The sequence below is a fragment of the Mobula hypostoma genome, chromosome 7 (genome assembly GCF_963921235.1).
Source record: "Mobula hypostoma chromosome 7, sMobHyp1.1, whole genome shotgun sequence".
In the NCBI taxonomy this organism is placed as follows: Eukaryota; Metazoa; Chordata; class Chondrichthyes; order Myliobatiformes; family Myliobatidae; genus Mobula; species Mobula hypostoma.
The window spans coordinates 160,154,254-160,169,796 of NC_086103.1; the positions used below are offsets into that span (position 1 = coordinate 160,154,254).

The 15,543-nt window shown below is 43.7% G+C and overlaps 1 protein-coding gene across 3 annotated transcripts in view; it reads left to right on the forward strand.

The window, feature by feature from the left end:
• LOC134349703 (NACHT and WD repeat domain-containing protein 2-like) overlaps positions 1–15,543 on the forward strand; it is a 62,385-nt gene that overhangs the window by 20,341 nt on the left and 26,501 nt on the right. For all 3 annotated transcript variants that reach the window (XM_063054431.1, XM_063054432.1, XM_063054434.1), the window contains exons 4-5: positions 1,920–2,123; positions 8,230–8,374. In XM_063054431.1, coding sequence (XP_062910501.1) covers positions 1,920–2,123; positions 8,230–8,374 — 349 coding nt within the window. The remainder of the gene's footprint in view (positions 1–1,919; positions 2,124–8,229; positions 8,375–15,543) is intronic.

Below are 15,543 nucleotides of genomic sequence, written 5' to 3' on the forward strand. Positions count from 1 at the left end.
ATTTCTTTGGAAACTGAAAGGTCTGAAGGTAGATAAGTCACCTGGACCAGTTGGTGTACACCTCAGGGTTTGGAAAGAGGTGGCTAAAGAGATCATGGAGGCATTTGTAATGACCTTTCAAGAATCTCTAGATTCTGGAATGGTTCCGGAAGACTGGAAAATTGCAAATGTCACTCCACTCCTCAAGAAGGAAGAGAGGCAGAAGAAAGGAAACTACAGGCCAGTTAGTCTGACAACAGAGGTTGGAAAGATGTTTGAGTCGAATATTAAGGATGAGATCTCAGGGTACTTGGAGTTACATGATAAAATAGATCATATTCAGCATAGTTTCCTCAAGGGAAAATCATGCCTGACAAATCTGTTGGAATTCTATGAAGAAATAACAAGCAGGATAGACAAAGGAGAATCACTTGATGGTGTGTACTTGGATTTTCAGAAAGCCTTTGACAAGGTGCCACACATGAGGCTGCTTAACAAGTTACAAGCCCATGGAATTACAGGAAAGATAATAAAGCAGTGGCTAATTGGCAGAAAACAACAGTGGAAATAAAGGGAACCTTTTTCTGATTGGCTGCTTGTGACTAGAGGTGTTCCACAGAGGTCTGTGTTGGAACCAATTCTTGTTACGTTATATGTCAATGACTTGGATGATGGAATTGATGGCTTTGTGCAAACTTTGTAGACGACATGAAGGTAGGTGAAGGGGGCAGTTAGTTTTGAGGAAGTAGTGAGGCTGCTGAAGGACTTAGACAGATTAGGTGCTTGGGCAGAGAAATGGCAGATGGAGTACCATCTCGGGATATGTATGGTCATGCACTTTGGTAGAAGAAATGAAAGGGTTGACTATTTTCTAGATGGAGAGAAAATACAACAAAACTAAAGTGCAAAAGAACTTGGGAGTCCTTGTGCAGGAGTCCTTAAAGGTTAATTTGCAGGTTGAGTCTGTGATGAGGAAGGCAAATGCAATGTTGGCATTCAATTCAAGAGGACTAGAATATAAAAACAAGGATGTAATGTTGAGACTTTATAAAACACTGATGAGGCCTTACTTGGAGTACTGTGAGTAGTTTTTGGCCCCTTATCTTAGAAAGGATGTGCTGAAACTGGAGAGAGTTCAAAGGAGGTTCACAAAAATGATTCCAGGATTGAATGGCTTGTTATGTGAAGAGTGTTTGCTGGATTCACTAGAATTCAGAAGAATGAGGGGTGATCCCATTGAAACCTATCAAATGGTGAAAGGCCCTGATGGATTGAACGTGGAGAGAATGTTTCCTATTCTGGGAGAGTCTAAGACCAGAGGACACAGCCTCAGGATACAGAGGTGTCCTTCTAGAATGGAGATGAGGAGGAATTTCTTTAGCCAGAGAGTGGTGAATCTATGGAATTCTTTGCCACAGGCAGCTGTGGAGGTCAAGATTTTAAGCTTATTTAGGGCAAAGATTAATAGATTCTTGATTGGTCAGGACATAAAGAGATAACGGGGGGAGGCAGGAGATTGGGGCTGAGAGGAAAATTGGATCAGCCATGATGAAATGGCAGGACAGACTCGATGGGCCAAATGGCCTAATTCTGCTCCCATATCTTATGCTCTTATGGTGTTATGGTAAGTGTTTTAGGCAGGTGGAGCATATTGCATGGGGTGGTGGAAGAGATACATGAGGGACATTTAAGAGACTGGAATGGCACATGGATGGTAGAAAAGTGGAGAGCTATGTGGGAAGGAAGGGTTGGATTGATCTTAGAGAAGGATAAAAGGTTGGCACAACATTGTGGGCAGAAGGGCCTGTACTGTGCTGTTTGAATTTACAGAGCATTCCTCACTTTCAGTAAACAATACTTACATCAATGTTGCTGACTGATGTTTTCTTGTATGAAATCTCACAGCCCCACGTGACTTTAGTGCTGTACCTCTTCATTAGGCATTAATAGGAGAACAATATGGAAGTACGGGCATACCAGAGGAAATTGAAGTCAACGAGTTTGAGATGATTCTCTGCAGATCGCAAAGTGAAGGCCTCAGGACCATTGTCCTGGAGAACTGGTACCATCGAGATGAGAATTCTGTTCCTGCTGCCTATCGTCTGAGAGCTAAAGCCGATGTTCTTCCTGACTACTACAACAAGGTGAGCTCTAATGTGTTGTGTACCTGAGCTCTCTGCTACTTTATAAAAAGGTGCATGACTTTAATTCTCCAGCAGTGAAAACTGATGATATGGGTAGACGCGTGACAGGTGGAACTTACTGTAGGTAAGTATGAACTGACACGTGGAAGGAGGGGCGTGAAAGGAAGGATATTTTGATTTCATGATCACAAATCATTTCAGCTAGCAGCACCAGCTGAGAAGGCAATTAAGGAAGTTTATGAGTTGTTTGGTCTTGTACACACAGTGTGATACAGAAACAGCAGTCTTTGTGAACAAATTGTTAATTAAGTCTTCTTTCAAGTTTCACTGTTATTGTCACAAGCATACATACCCAGGGGATAAATGCAACAAGAGCTCAGCACCTTAAAAACATAAATTACATAATTTATACAACTGAATAAGTAAAAATAAACACAACAATATTAGTACAAGTTGAGGGATAGATAGACAAGTAAAATTAGGGTATTCATTCTGTTCGACAGCCTGGTGGCAGTGGGGGAGATGTTGTTGAACCTTGAGGTTTAGGTCCTCAGGCTCCTCTACCTCCTGCATAATGGCAGCAATAAAAAGCGGGTATGGCCCAGATGATGGGTGTCCTTAATAATGGATGTTGCCTTCCCGAGACATCACCTCTTGTAGATGTCCTTGATGGTGGGTCATTGGCCGAGGGTTGAGTACAGTTTTCAGCTGCGCACTTTGGAAAGATTCTGGAAGAGCTAGAGTGGGGAATTACCAGGATGATGCCAGCCACCTGGGAGTTCATTTCTGTGGAGAATTTGTAATTACTGGTGCAGAGACTTGAAAGCTTAGAAATGATATATCATAGGTTTGCTGGTAGGACAATGGGGATGTAACAGAGATACTCAAGGTAATGAGGGGCATTACTGAACTATCTAGGAGAATCAGATATAAAAGGTAAAGGCTGGGGGGGTGGGAGAAAGCTGCTTTACACACGGGAGTTGGAATGCACCTGTAAAACGATGACGAGAAAGGATTATCGGAATTTTAATAGAGAGATGAGGAGAAAGTTGAAGTGTAGAATCTGTTATTACACCAGAGTAACAGCTTGGATCTCTGGAATGGGACTGAACTCTAAACCTTTTGGCTCAGAGTTAGCGGTGTTAACAGAAGGTTGGCTCAATTATATTTCAATGTGAATCCATTATTCCCTTCACACTATCTCACTGCATCAATTATTTTACAAGAGTATTACCACCATAAATTGTGTTTCAAAATGGTGCCAGCGACCAGCACAACCAATGGCAACATCCTGCAGACAGTTTATAAAACTACTTCTTCTTCTTCTAAGTATTCTACCACTACTAAACTGCATGCGCTTGGAGCCTGTAATTTACATTTTAATGATGTGCTTTTGGGCCAACGGTGCATCCTGGCACTTTTGCTGTCCCCGGGGGAGTTCAGCAAGGTTGAAAGCAGAGTGCGCAGCCTGAAGGCGGAGCGCGAACCCCACGTTCGGCTTCATTACTCGTCGGCGATTAAAGCATCAAACAAGTTTAAAATCGACAAGAGCAAGAGCAGAAGGCGGTCAGGTGTTCAGTGACGTCTGCCTATGTTTGACCTGTCTCCCTCTCCCTCGCTGCTGCTGAGGGAAGGTGCAGGGGTCTTGGGTCCCACATTGCAAGGTTTTTCCCAAGAGGCTTGGAAAAGAACTCCCTTAGCACAAAGACTAAATACAGTGAAAATCTTGTCTTACACACTGTTGATACAGATAATTCATTACACGGCACATTGAAGTATTATAAGGTTAAACAATAATACAATGTAGAATAAAGGGTAACAGTTACAGAGAAAGGTAAAGAGTACGGTGCAAGGTCATAACACGATAGATTCTGAGGTCATGTGTCCATCTGTGAGCAAGTAACTTCTGCATTCAAATAACATGCACTACACATTCATGAGAATGATTCCGAGAATGAAAGGGCTAACATATGAGTAGTATTTGATGGCTCTGGGTCTGATTTTTAGAAGAACAAGAGGGGATCTCATTGAAACCTATTGAACATTGAAAGGCATAGATAGAGTGGATGTAGAGAGGATGTTTCCTACAGTGAGTGAGTCTGGGACCAGAGGGCGAAGCCTCAGAATAGAAGGATGCCCATTTAGAACAGAGATGAGGAGGAATTTCTTTAGCCAGAGTGTGGTGAATTTGTGGAATTCATTGCTTATGGAGACCAAGTCATTGAGTACAGTATATTTAAAGCGGGGTTGATGGGTTCTCGATTGGTCAGGTGTCAAATGTTATGGGAAACAGGCAGGAGAATAGGATTGAGAAGCATAATAAATAAGCCATGATGGAAAGGTGGAGCAGACTCGATTTGCTGAATGGCGTGATGATGTCTTGTGGTCTTATGGTCTTATATTTGAAAGTGCAACATTTAGCAGGAGGACTTGTTCCATTAACCCTGCTTCTGTCTGTTACCTGACTTGGTACTTACAACATTCATCATCATCATCAGGTGCCATGCCCAGTTTGAGCTTTGACTGCCATGGCCCACACACTCCTGTTTCAGGTCAAGTGGATCAATTCAACTAGTTCTCTGGCTGCTGTCTCCATCATCATTTGTTTTTGTCTTCCTCTTGCTTTCTTCCCTTCAATCTTTCCCATAATTACTGTGCATTCTAACTCCTCTTTCCTAATCACATGTCCAATGAAGTTACATTGCCTTTTCATGATTTCATACATTATTTCTCTTTCTGTGTTTGCTCTGTTCATGACATCCTAGATAGATATTTGTTTCGTCCATGATACTCTTTGCATCCCCCTCAAAAAACACATTTCTGCTGCTTCAATTCGTTTCCTCATGTTACTAGATATTGTCCGATATTCTGAGCCATATAACATAACTGGATAGACGTAATATTTCAGTGCTCTGAGGCAGGTTGTCATGCCTAGTTTAGTGTTGGTCAGTATACTCTTCATTCTCCTAAAGGTGTCTTTTGCCATCCCTATTCTTCTTTTGATGTCCATGTCACACCTGCCATCTGATGTCACCCAGCTTCCTAAGTAGCAAAAGTTCTGTACTTGTTTTATGTCTTCCCCGTTTATTCTCAGCCTGCAGATAGGATTCTCCTTCTTTTTGGATATCACCATACATTCTGTCTTTTTGCAATTGATAGATAGACCCATTTTTGCACTTTCTTCAACAACTATACCAATTAAGTTTTGTAGTTCCTCCTCCGTACTTGCAATTAACAGTGTCATCTGCGTATCTGAAATTATTGATGTTTTCACTGCCAACTTTGATTCCCAAGATGTCTCTTATTTTTTGTAATATTGTTTCACTGTACACATTAAACAAATCAGGGGAGAAAACACACCCTTGTCTAACGCCTCTCTTGATTTTCGTAAACTGACTCACTTCTCCATCTATTCTTACAGTGGCAGTTTGTTCCCAGTACAGATTTCTGATGAGGCGGAGGTCTTTCGAATCTAGATCTAGAGTTTCCTGTAATATTTCAAATAACTTATTGTGCTTCACTTTATCAAATGCTTTTGTGTTGTCAATAAAGCAAACAAACAAATCTTTTTGCACTTGAATAGCTTGTTCTGATAGTATCCTTAACATCAATATTGCGTTTCTTGTACCTTCGTCTTTCACAAAACCACATTGTTCTTTACCTATTTCAGCTTGTATCTTACTTTTAGCTCTTGTCATCAAAATTCTTAGAAGGATCTTGGTGATATGACTCATTAAACTTATGGTCCTATGTAATTCACATTCTATTGCTCCAGCTTTCTTAGGAAGAGTGATAAATACTGATTTTTTTCATTTTTGCTGGTATTATTCCAGTCTCATAAATGTCACTGATTAAATCAGTAAGTTTTTCAATTCCATAATCTTCAAGGGTGATAATTTGTTCTATTACTAATTCATCAGGACCTGCTGCCTTTCCTTTCTTCATATTTATTACATTATGAACTTCAGATTTTAGAATACTTTGACCTTCAATGTTCTTCTTAATTTCTGGTTTTTCGCCTCGATCGTCTTCAAACAATTCCTGAATATACTCAGCCATCTGTTCATAATCTCATCTTTTTCCATGATAATGGTACCGTGCTTTGCTTTCAAACACCCACCTGAAGAACAGAGGAGCTTTTTACTAGTGATATTCTTGATTTGTTGATATAACCTTTTTCGATCAGTAATAGGGATTCTTTCTATTTGCTCACATTCCTGGTTTAACCATTCTTCTTTGGCTTTTTGACATAAGCTTTTAACTTTTTTATCTAAGGACATATTCTATAGGATTTGCTTTCTTCCATTAGATTTTTGATTTCATCTGTCATCCATTTATTCTTTGTGCTTTTTTCTTTTTTAGAAATCACTGACTTTGCTGATTCTACCAAGGCATCCTTTAGAGATTTAAATTTCATTTCTACATTATTGCTATCATCTTCAACAGATTCTACTTCTAGACTTTGAAATCTATTCCTTACTCCAATGGTAAATTTTTGTCTTAAGTTTTCTTCTTTAATTAATTGCAAGTAGTCACGGGATTGTTCAGGTTTTTGCTTTAGTTTTTTAAGTTTTACTTTTACATGACATACTACTGGGTTATGGTCACTATTACAGTCCGCACCTGGATATGTTTTGCATTGAGTCACTGAGTTTCTAGATCATTACCTGTTGATATTATGGATTTCTAGCATCTACATTACAGTGGATTCTGTTTAATTGATCAGGACCAGTACATTTGGCCTAATTGGCCAAAGTTTCCTGGAAATAGTTAAAAAGGTATAAAAAAAAGACAAACTACCTTTTAACTGAGAAACAAATTGTATATTACATGCAATACAGAACACATTAGAATACTATCAATACTACTAACGTACTATAAAATTGTGCATTAGTACCTAATTGCTATTGATGAAGGACTCCATCCAGTGTATGCTGCCAGGTTGTTTTGATTGACTGTAAATGAACAAAATCAGCAGCAGACACCTGATGTAGATAATGGACTGCCTTCATACAATGCTATTGATGGTTGCATCCTCCAAATATTCATTTTCATTGTAACATTTTTAAGATGATTGTCGGTGCCTTCAAATTCTTTGTGATTCCTAACTTTATGAAGCAGTGAAGTAATTTCAATTTCACTCTCAGCCATTTCTGGCATCTCCAGGCCTGAATGTTTGAAACCATAGTGTACAAAACAGTTCCAAATTGTCTTACTGCTTTTACTTCTCACCAGCTATTAGAGACAAAAATCACTTTTTTTTTTAACACAAACACATTTAAAACCTGTTCGCTCTAAGTACGGTGTAATGTCTGTTGGCCACACAGGTCTGTGCATGCGACTGACACCAGTTGAAACTGTCCAGCAACAGTCTCCTGTCCCAATTAAGTGGCACAGTGTCCCAAATAAACGAAGGGAATCCCGGCTATCTTCTCGATAAGTTTTGTTCTTTAAGAGTTGTCCCAAATAAGTGGCAGCCCCGTTGAACAGATTGCCTAGTTAACTGGAATCCACTGTAATTTGCCTTTGTAAGAAGGTTTTGATTTAAACATCATCAAATATTTCAGCCAAAATGTTTGATTCTGTTATGTACTTTTATTTTAACCAGCTTTGAAGGGCTAAATCAAAAAAAAAAGATCAAACTGCTGGAGGAACTGAGTGGGTGAAGTAGCTTCTGTGGAGACCGATGCAGGTCTCAACCTGAAATGTGAACCATCCCTTTACCTTCACAGATGTCAATTCACCCTCCAAGTTCCTCCAGCAGTTCATTGCTTTGCTCCGTTCTCCAGCATCCACAATCTGTCATGTTTCCATTTGAAAAAGTAAAACATACAGGTGCTGTACATCTGAAAAAATATTGGAAGTGTGGAAATATTTAGCAGGTTAGCGACCTATCCACAGTTGCTGCCCAGTACTCCCAGCACTTTCTGCTTCAATATTTTTTTTAACTGGATGTCAGAGTTAAATTTGTTCTTGAACTTCCATCATCAGCAAAAAAAGCCCAGATTTTCATTCAGTAAGTATCTACTGACAAGGCCTCATGGATGCTGTTGCTGGTCTGTAAGTCCCACTTGCTGCTTCATCGTAAACAAATCCAACTTTACAGAGCAACGGAAGAGCGAGGGAAGAGGCCCATGCAGTGTGGCACGACGACTTCACAGAAATGACGATGACCTTCAGCACAATCATTACAGAGTGCCTCAAAGAGGGGACAATAAAACCAGAACAGGCTCAAAAATACTTCACCTCAGGTAAAAGCCGTTTTTTAGATAGTTTCCTGAGTGCTAAAGGCTGATTTGTTTGGACAATGGGTATGTTTGTATGGTAGCTACTGCTTACATTATTAGACCACTGGGTGAAGGATTGATGACTCTGAGAGATGAATTCAAAAATCCTACACAGCAGCTTGGAATTTAAATTCAATTTATTCACTATAAAGAAGTGCTGCATTTGCAGGGCCCTTAGCATTGTCAATGACCCCTCCCATCTGTCCAGCAGTCTCTTTGGTCTCCTACCACCAGATAGAAGGTACCACAGTATTTGTATTTATTGTATCTCTTACATCCAAGGGAGTAAAAATCTTTATGTTGCATCTCCATTGCAATGTACAAGCAATAAGGTAGGGAAATGGGGGAGGATATTGTCCAAACACTGAGATTGTATACAGAATTGTTTTGTGTACATGTTTTACAGTCGGATACACAATCAGATCAGTGTACAGTCAGGTATGCAATCAGATCAATGTGTATTGATAAATCTGATGGCCTGGTGAAAGAAGCTATCCCAGAGCCTGCTGGTTCTGGCCTGAAGGCTGCAGTCCTGTTTGCCACCGGTAGCAGCTGAAACAGTTTGTAGTTGGGGTGACTGATGATCCTCTGGGCCCTTTTTACACACCTGCTGCTGTAAATGTCCTGAATAGAGGAAAGTTCACATCCACCGGTGCGCTGGGCTGTCTGCACCACTCTCTGCAGTGCCCAGCGACTGAGGGTAGTACAGTTCCCATACCAGGCGATGACACAGACAGTCAGGATGCTCCCAATGGTGCCCCTGTCGAAAGTCCTGAGGATTTGGGGACACATGCCAAATTTCTTCAGTCTTCCAAGGTGAAAGAGGCACGGTTGGTTTTTTTCACCACTCAGCCGGTCTGTACAGTCCAGGTGAGATCTTTGGTGATGTGTATACCGAGAAATGTGAAGCTACTCACCTTCTGAACTACTGATGTCAGAAGGGACTAACCTGTCTCCATTCCTCCTGTAATCATTTTTTCAACATTGAGGGAGAAGTTGTCTTTTTGGCACCACCGTATCAAGGTGTTGACTTCTCGTCTGTAGGCTGTCTCATCAGTGTTGGAAATAGGGCCTATCAATGACGTGTCATTTGCAAGTTTGGTCAGCAGATTGGAGCTGTGCGTGGGTGTATAGGGAGTAGAGGAAGGGGCTCGGGACACAACTCTGGGGAGCTCCTGTACTGAGGGTCAGAGGGACAGAGGTGAGGGAGCCCATCCTCACCACGTGCCGGCAACCTGCCAGGAAGTCTGGGATCCAGCTGCACAAGGCAGGGTGCAGGCTGAGGTCTCTGAGCTTCTTGTCGAGCCTGGACTGTTAGGCTGGGTAACAGCTTCTTCACCCAGGCTCTCAGACTTCTGAACACCCTGCCACCACCCAGTACACACTATTAATGACAGCACCAGTAGCATCACACTGTTGTATACTTAACTACAGTACTGGGCAGAAGACTTGAGTACGGATATATAACTACAACATGGAGCGGAAAGCAAGTTTTGTAAGTCTGGCGGGAGCAAAGGATGTTGGGAACATGAGGGTGGAGCTGTGTGGGAGGGGTGTGTGACAGGTGGCAGAGAAGGAATGCTAGGGGTGCAGACACACCCAGCCCTGAGACACCAGGCAAGGTTATTTGATTCCAAGCAATTGGTCTATTGATCATTACAAAGTGCCTCTCTGGTGCTTCCCGCTCCCTCCCGTCTCCCTTCTCTGTTTCCCAACCGTGATTCCCCTCTCCCTGCCCCCTTCCCACTCTCAGTCCACAATAGAGACCCATATCAGAATCAGGTTTATCATCACTCACATAAGTCATGAAATTTGTTTTTTTGTTATGTGGCAGCAGTCCAGTACAGTGCATTACGTTGCTACAGTACTGCGCAAAGTCTCCCTAGTTACATATACGTGCCTAAGACTTTTGCAAGGTACTGCATATGTTATAAATGCAATTTGTCTCAACTTATACATCCACAAAATACTCCCTTTCCTTTCTCCTATGGCCCACTCCCATCTCCTATCAGATTCCTTCCTCTTCAGCCCTTTATCTTTCCCACCCACCTGGCTTCATCCATCACCTTCCAGGTAACTGATGGGTGAACTAGATGGGTGAATAGTTTAGCCCATGGGGGAGCTGCTGAGCAGACTCGATGGGCCGAATGGCCTACTTCTGCTCCTTTGTCTTGTGATCTTGTGATCCTCCTTCCCCTCACCCCACTTCTTATTCTGGTATCTTCCCCCTTCCTTTCCCATCTTGAAGAAGGGCCTCAGTATGTTACTTTTTTTAATCTGTTAATATTATTGTGTTAATATGATTTTATGTGGTGTATGTGATATATGTACTGCTTTTTGCACCTTCATTCCGATGTATGTGTTTATGGTTGAATGACGAAAACTTGAGCTATGGATGAGACCAAGAAAGAAGTGTACCTCAACCGTGAAAAAAAAACCCTGGGCCCATGTCACAAAGGGAGATCCTCCAGGGTGATTGAAAGGGTCACAATCCTATCAGATCACTACCCAGCATTCTTAACAATGCAGCCCAAAGCACCCAGTGACGATTCGTCACCATCTAGTGGACACAATCTGAAATACATATATTTTAAGCCTCCAAGCATCTGTTCCCAAAAACAAATACCCGTAAGAGTTATCTGTCGCCTTCATTTAAATCCATAGCACACATCTGAGCTACCCAATCCATAGGGAATAAAGGCTTGAAAGTGGCTTCCTGTTTAGATGACTATTGGTTTCCTCTGAAACCTTATCATACCCAAGGAGGAGATTGGATTGGATAAACATAGCAAAAGAGAAAATATGAAGTGGTTTAAGGGCTGCTGGCTTTAAAAGCCAAATGAGTTTTGGATTTTTGTTTAGAGGTGAGTGGTGAAGGCAGATTTGAAAAGAAGATGAATAGTAACTGCTTATGAGGAAGAATGATTATAGATTTAAAATAGAATTAGAATGAAATTACTGCAATTGGCCTGAATACTCCCAGGCTGGGGATGAAAATGTGAAGAGTTAGAATGTAGAACATAGAAATCTACCGCACATTACAAGCCCTTCGGCCTGCAATGTTGTGCTGACCATGTAACCTATTCTAGAAGCTGCCTAGAATTTCCCTACCACTTAGCCCTCTATTTTTCTAAGCTCCATGTACCTATCTAAGAGTCTCTTAAAAGACCCTATTGTATCTGCATCTACCACCTTCACTAGCAGTGTATTCCATGCACCCACCACTCCCTGTGTGAAAAACTTACCTCTGATCTTCCCCTTGTTCCTACTTCCAAGCACCTTAAAACTATGCCCCCCTCGTGTTAGTCATTTCAGCCCTGGGAAAAACCCTCCGACTATCCACACAATCAATGCCTTTCATCATCTTATACACCTCTATCAGGTCACCTTTCATCCTCCATCACTCCAAGGAGAAAAGGCCGAGTTCACTCAACCTATTCTCATAAGGCATGCTCTCCAATCCAGGCAACATCCTTGTAAATCCCCTCTGCATTCTCTCTATAGTGTCCACATCCTTCCTGTAGTGAGGTGACCAGAACGGAACACAGTACTTCCCAGTGGAGTCTGACCAGGGTCTTATATAGCTGTAACGTTCAAGATGGTAAAGTTCAAAATGGCGGCCATGTTGCGAGCTCCGTCCCAACCTTACAGTACACTTTTAATTTCTGCAATTTTCTTCGCATTTCTTGTTCAAGTAGCTGATAGTCACATCGGATACGGTAAACTGACTCTCCTGAACATCAGGAAAACAGCATTTACCCATTATGTGCCGCCTTTTCTACACTGGGAACCTCTGCTTGCGCGATCAATGGGAGACTCACCTACTACGCCACCGCTACCTCAGAAGCGGCGTCAAAGGCGAGGGAAAGGGCCGGCGTCCTGCTGGGGTTGAGATGGCGTGCCAATCGGCGGCCTTGGCTAACATTCAGTCCCTGGACAATAAGCTGTGCGAACTGAGAGCCAGAACTTCCTACCAGCGAGAAGCAAGGGAATGCAACATTTTGTGCTTTGAGGAGACCTGGCTGACGGAGGAGATAGCGGATCATGCCATCGAGCCCTCTGGGTTCTCCCTGTTCTGAGCAGACAGCTGTAAGAAGCTCTCTGGGAAGAGTAAAGGAGGTGGGTAACGTTTCATAGGCGATAATGTCTGGTGTGATGCCCGGAATATGCATGCCCTCAAATCCTTTTCTTCCCCGGATCTGGAGTGCCTGGTGCTGCTGTGTAGACCTTTCTGGATGGCTAGGGGGTTCACGGCTGTTATTATCACAGCTGGGTATATTCCCCCGCAGGCTGATACTGACCTGGCTCTCGAGGAACTGTATGAGACCATCAGCTTCCTGGAGACTGCCTTCATCATCGCCGGTGACTTTAATAGAGCTTCGCTGTCTAAAGTCTCTCCGAAGTTTAGCAAATACATCCAGGTGAGCACACGGGGAGATAGCATACTCGACCACTGCTACTCTCCCTTCCGCAACGTTTACAAAGCGCTCCTTCGCCCTCCACTTGGAAAGTCAGATCACTCCTCCATTTTGTTGTTGCCAAAGTACAGGCAAAAGCTGAAACAGGAGGCGGCCACAGTTAAAACCGTCCACTGTTGGTCTGACTAATCGGCCTCCATGCTGTAGGACTGCTTTGATGACGTCGACTGGAATGTCTTCCATGATGAGGATGTCTCTGAGTTCATGGAAAGGGTCATGAGTTCATCCAGAAGTGCATCGAGGATGTTGTCTCCCAGAAGTCGGTCAGGGTCTATCCAAACCAGAAACCGTGGATCAACAGTTCCGTGCGAACAGCACTTACCGAGCAAAACAGAGCTTATGCTGCCGGTAATCAGCAAGAGCTCAAAAAATGCGGCTATGATCTACGCAAAGTCATCAAGGCAGCGAAACAACAATACAGAGACAAGATTCAGACTCGACTTTCCGCCAACAACAAACGCAGCTTATGGCAAGGTCTGCTCACCATCGCAGCCTTCAAAGCCAAACACAGTGGAGTTTCCAACATTGATGCCTCTCTCCCAGACGAGCTAAATCTTCTTTATGCTTGATTCGAGCCCCTGAGCCAGTACTGAGCCCCTGAGGAGACCTGCAGATGATGCGACCGGCAGATTAGTCACCTCTGAGGCCGAAGTATGCAGGTGTTTCTAACGGGTGGACAGTCACAAGGCTGCGGGACCGGACGGCATCCCAGGGCGAGTACTCAGGATGTGCGCAGCACAACTGGCAGGTATGTTTACAGACATTTTTTAACCTCACCCTCTCCCAGTGTAGAGTTCCCTTCTGCTTCAAAACATCCACCATTGTCCCTGTACCTTTAAGGTTCGTCCATCGTCCTCGTTGAAGACCTCAACACCATTAGTACTTTCTGCGAGGTCGAGTTGCTAGCTCGATGCTCAACCCAGCAGGGATGGAGACCGTGCAAGGGAGCCAGCCAGAATCGAACTTGGGACCTCTCGCCTCGAAGTTCAGCGCTGATGCCACTACGCCACCAGCCGGCTTATGATGGTGTTGAGACTTGCGCTTGATTTGGATTTAAGTGAGGGAGAGTTATGCAGTGTCAGCCTCACTCTCTCTTCCCAATTCCCATCTGGATCCAGTGGCAAGACAAGTTGAGACAGCTGGAGATGGGACTAGGCGCAGTGGATAACCAGGACATCTTCTGTGTCTTGTCCTGCTCTACGTGTTCCACAACGCTTGCAGAGACCGCCTTCTTGACCGTTGGATCTTCCATTGGTCTCGTCCGCTCAATCTGCCGGAGTCTGTCTTCACCTGCTGGGATAGACATCTACCTATCTCACCGGTTGTTTGAGACCCGTCAGCTACCCTCACCTGGTTTAGCCGGCTTGTTGAAGCTGTTGCCCGGGGTGTGGCCACTGTCACATGCAAACAGCTACGAGGAGCCACAGGTGAGAGCTGAGTGCCAGGTGGGGACCAAAGGTGGACAAACCGACTGAAAAGGATGCGACATGTTCCCCCACCAGAGGTGTTACCCTTCCCTGTCACGGCATACACCCTGTCCCAGTAACTAAAAAGATGAAGGTAACATGTCTGAACGACTGGCGTCCCGTTGCGCTCACCTCAATGATAAGCAAATGCTTTGAGAGGCTGGCCAAGGACTACATCTACAGCATGCTACCACCCACACTGGACACCCTACAATTCGCCTACAAACACAACCAATCGACAGATGACACAATAGCCACAGCTCTACACATTGTCCTTACACATCTGGAGAAGAAGGATGCTTATGTGAGAATGCTGTTCTTGGACTACAGTTCAACATTCAACATCATAATTCCCTCCAGGCTCGACAAGAAGCTCAGAGACCTTGGCCTTGACCCTGCCTTGTGCAGCTGGATCCTGGACTTCCTATCAGATCACCGGCAAGTGGTAAGAGTGGGCTTCCTCACCTCTGCCCCTCTGACCCTCAACACTGGTGCCCCTCAGGGCTGAATCCTAGGCCCCCTCCTTTACTCTCTGTATACCCATGACTGTGTCGCCACCCACAGCTCCAATCTGCTAATTAAATTTGCTGACAACACTACACTGATTGGCCTAATCTCAAATAATAATGAGGGAACCTACAGAGAGGAAGTTATCTCTCTGACACAGTGGTGTCAAGAAAACAACCTCTCCCTCAATGTCGCAAAAACAAAGGAGCTGGTTGTGAACTACAAGAGGAATGGAGACAGGCTCACCCCTATTGACATTAATAGATCTGGGGTTGAGAGGGTGAACAGCTTTAAGTTCCTCAGCATAAACGTTGCCGAGGATCTCACGTGGTCTGTACATATGGCTGTGTGGTGAAAAAAGCACAACAGCACCCCTTTCACCTCAGATGGTTGAAGAAGTTTGGTTTGGCCCCCCCCCAAATGCTAAGAACTTTCTATAGGGGCACGATTGAGAGCATCCTGACTGGCTGCATCACTGCCTGGTATGGGAACTGTACTTCCGTCAATCGTAGGACTCCGCAGAGAGTGGTGCGGACAGCCCAGTACATCTGTAGATGTGAACTTCCCACTACTCAGGACGTTTACCAAGACAGGTGTGTAAAAAGGGCCCGAAGGATCGTTGGGGACCTGAGTCACCCCAACCACAAACTGTTTCAGCTGCTACCATCCGGGAAATGGTATC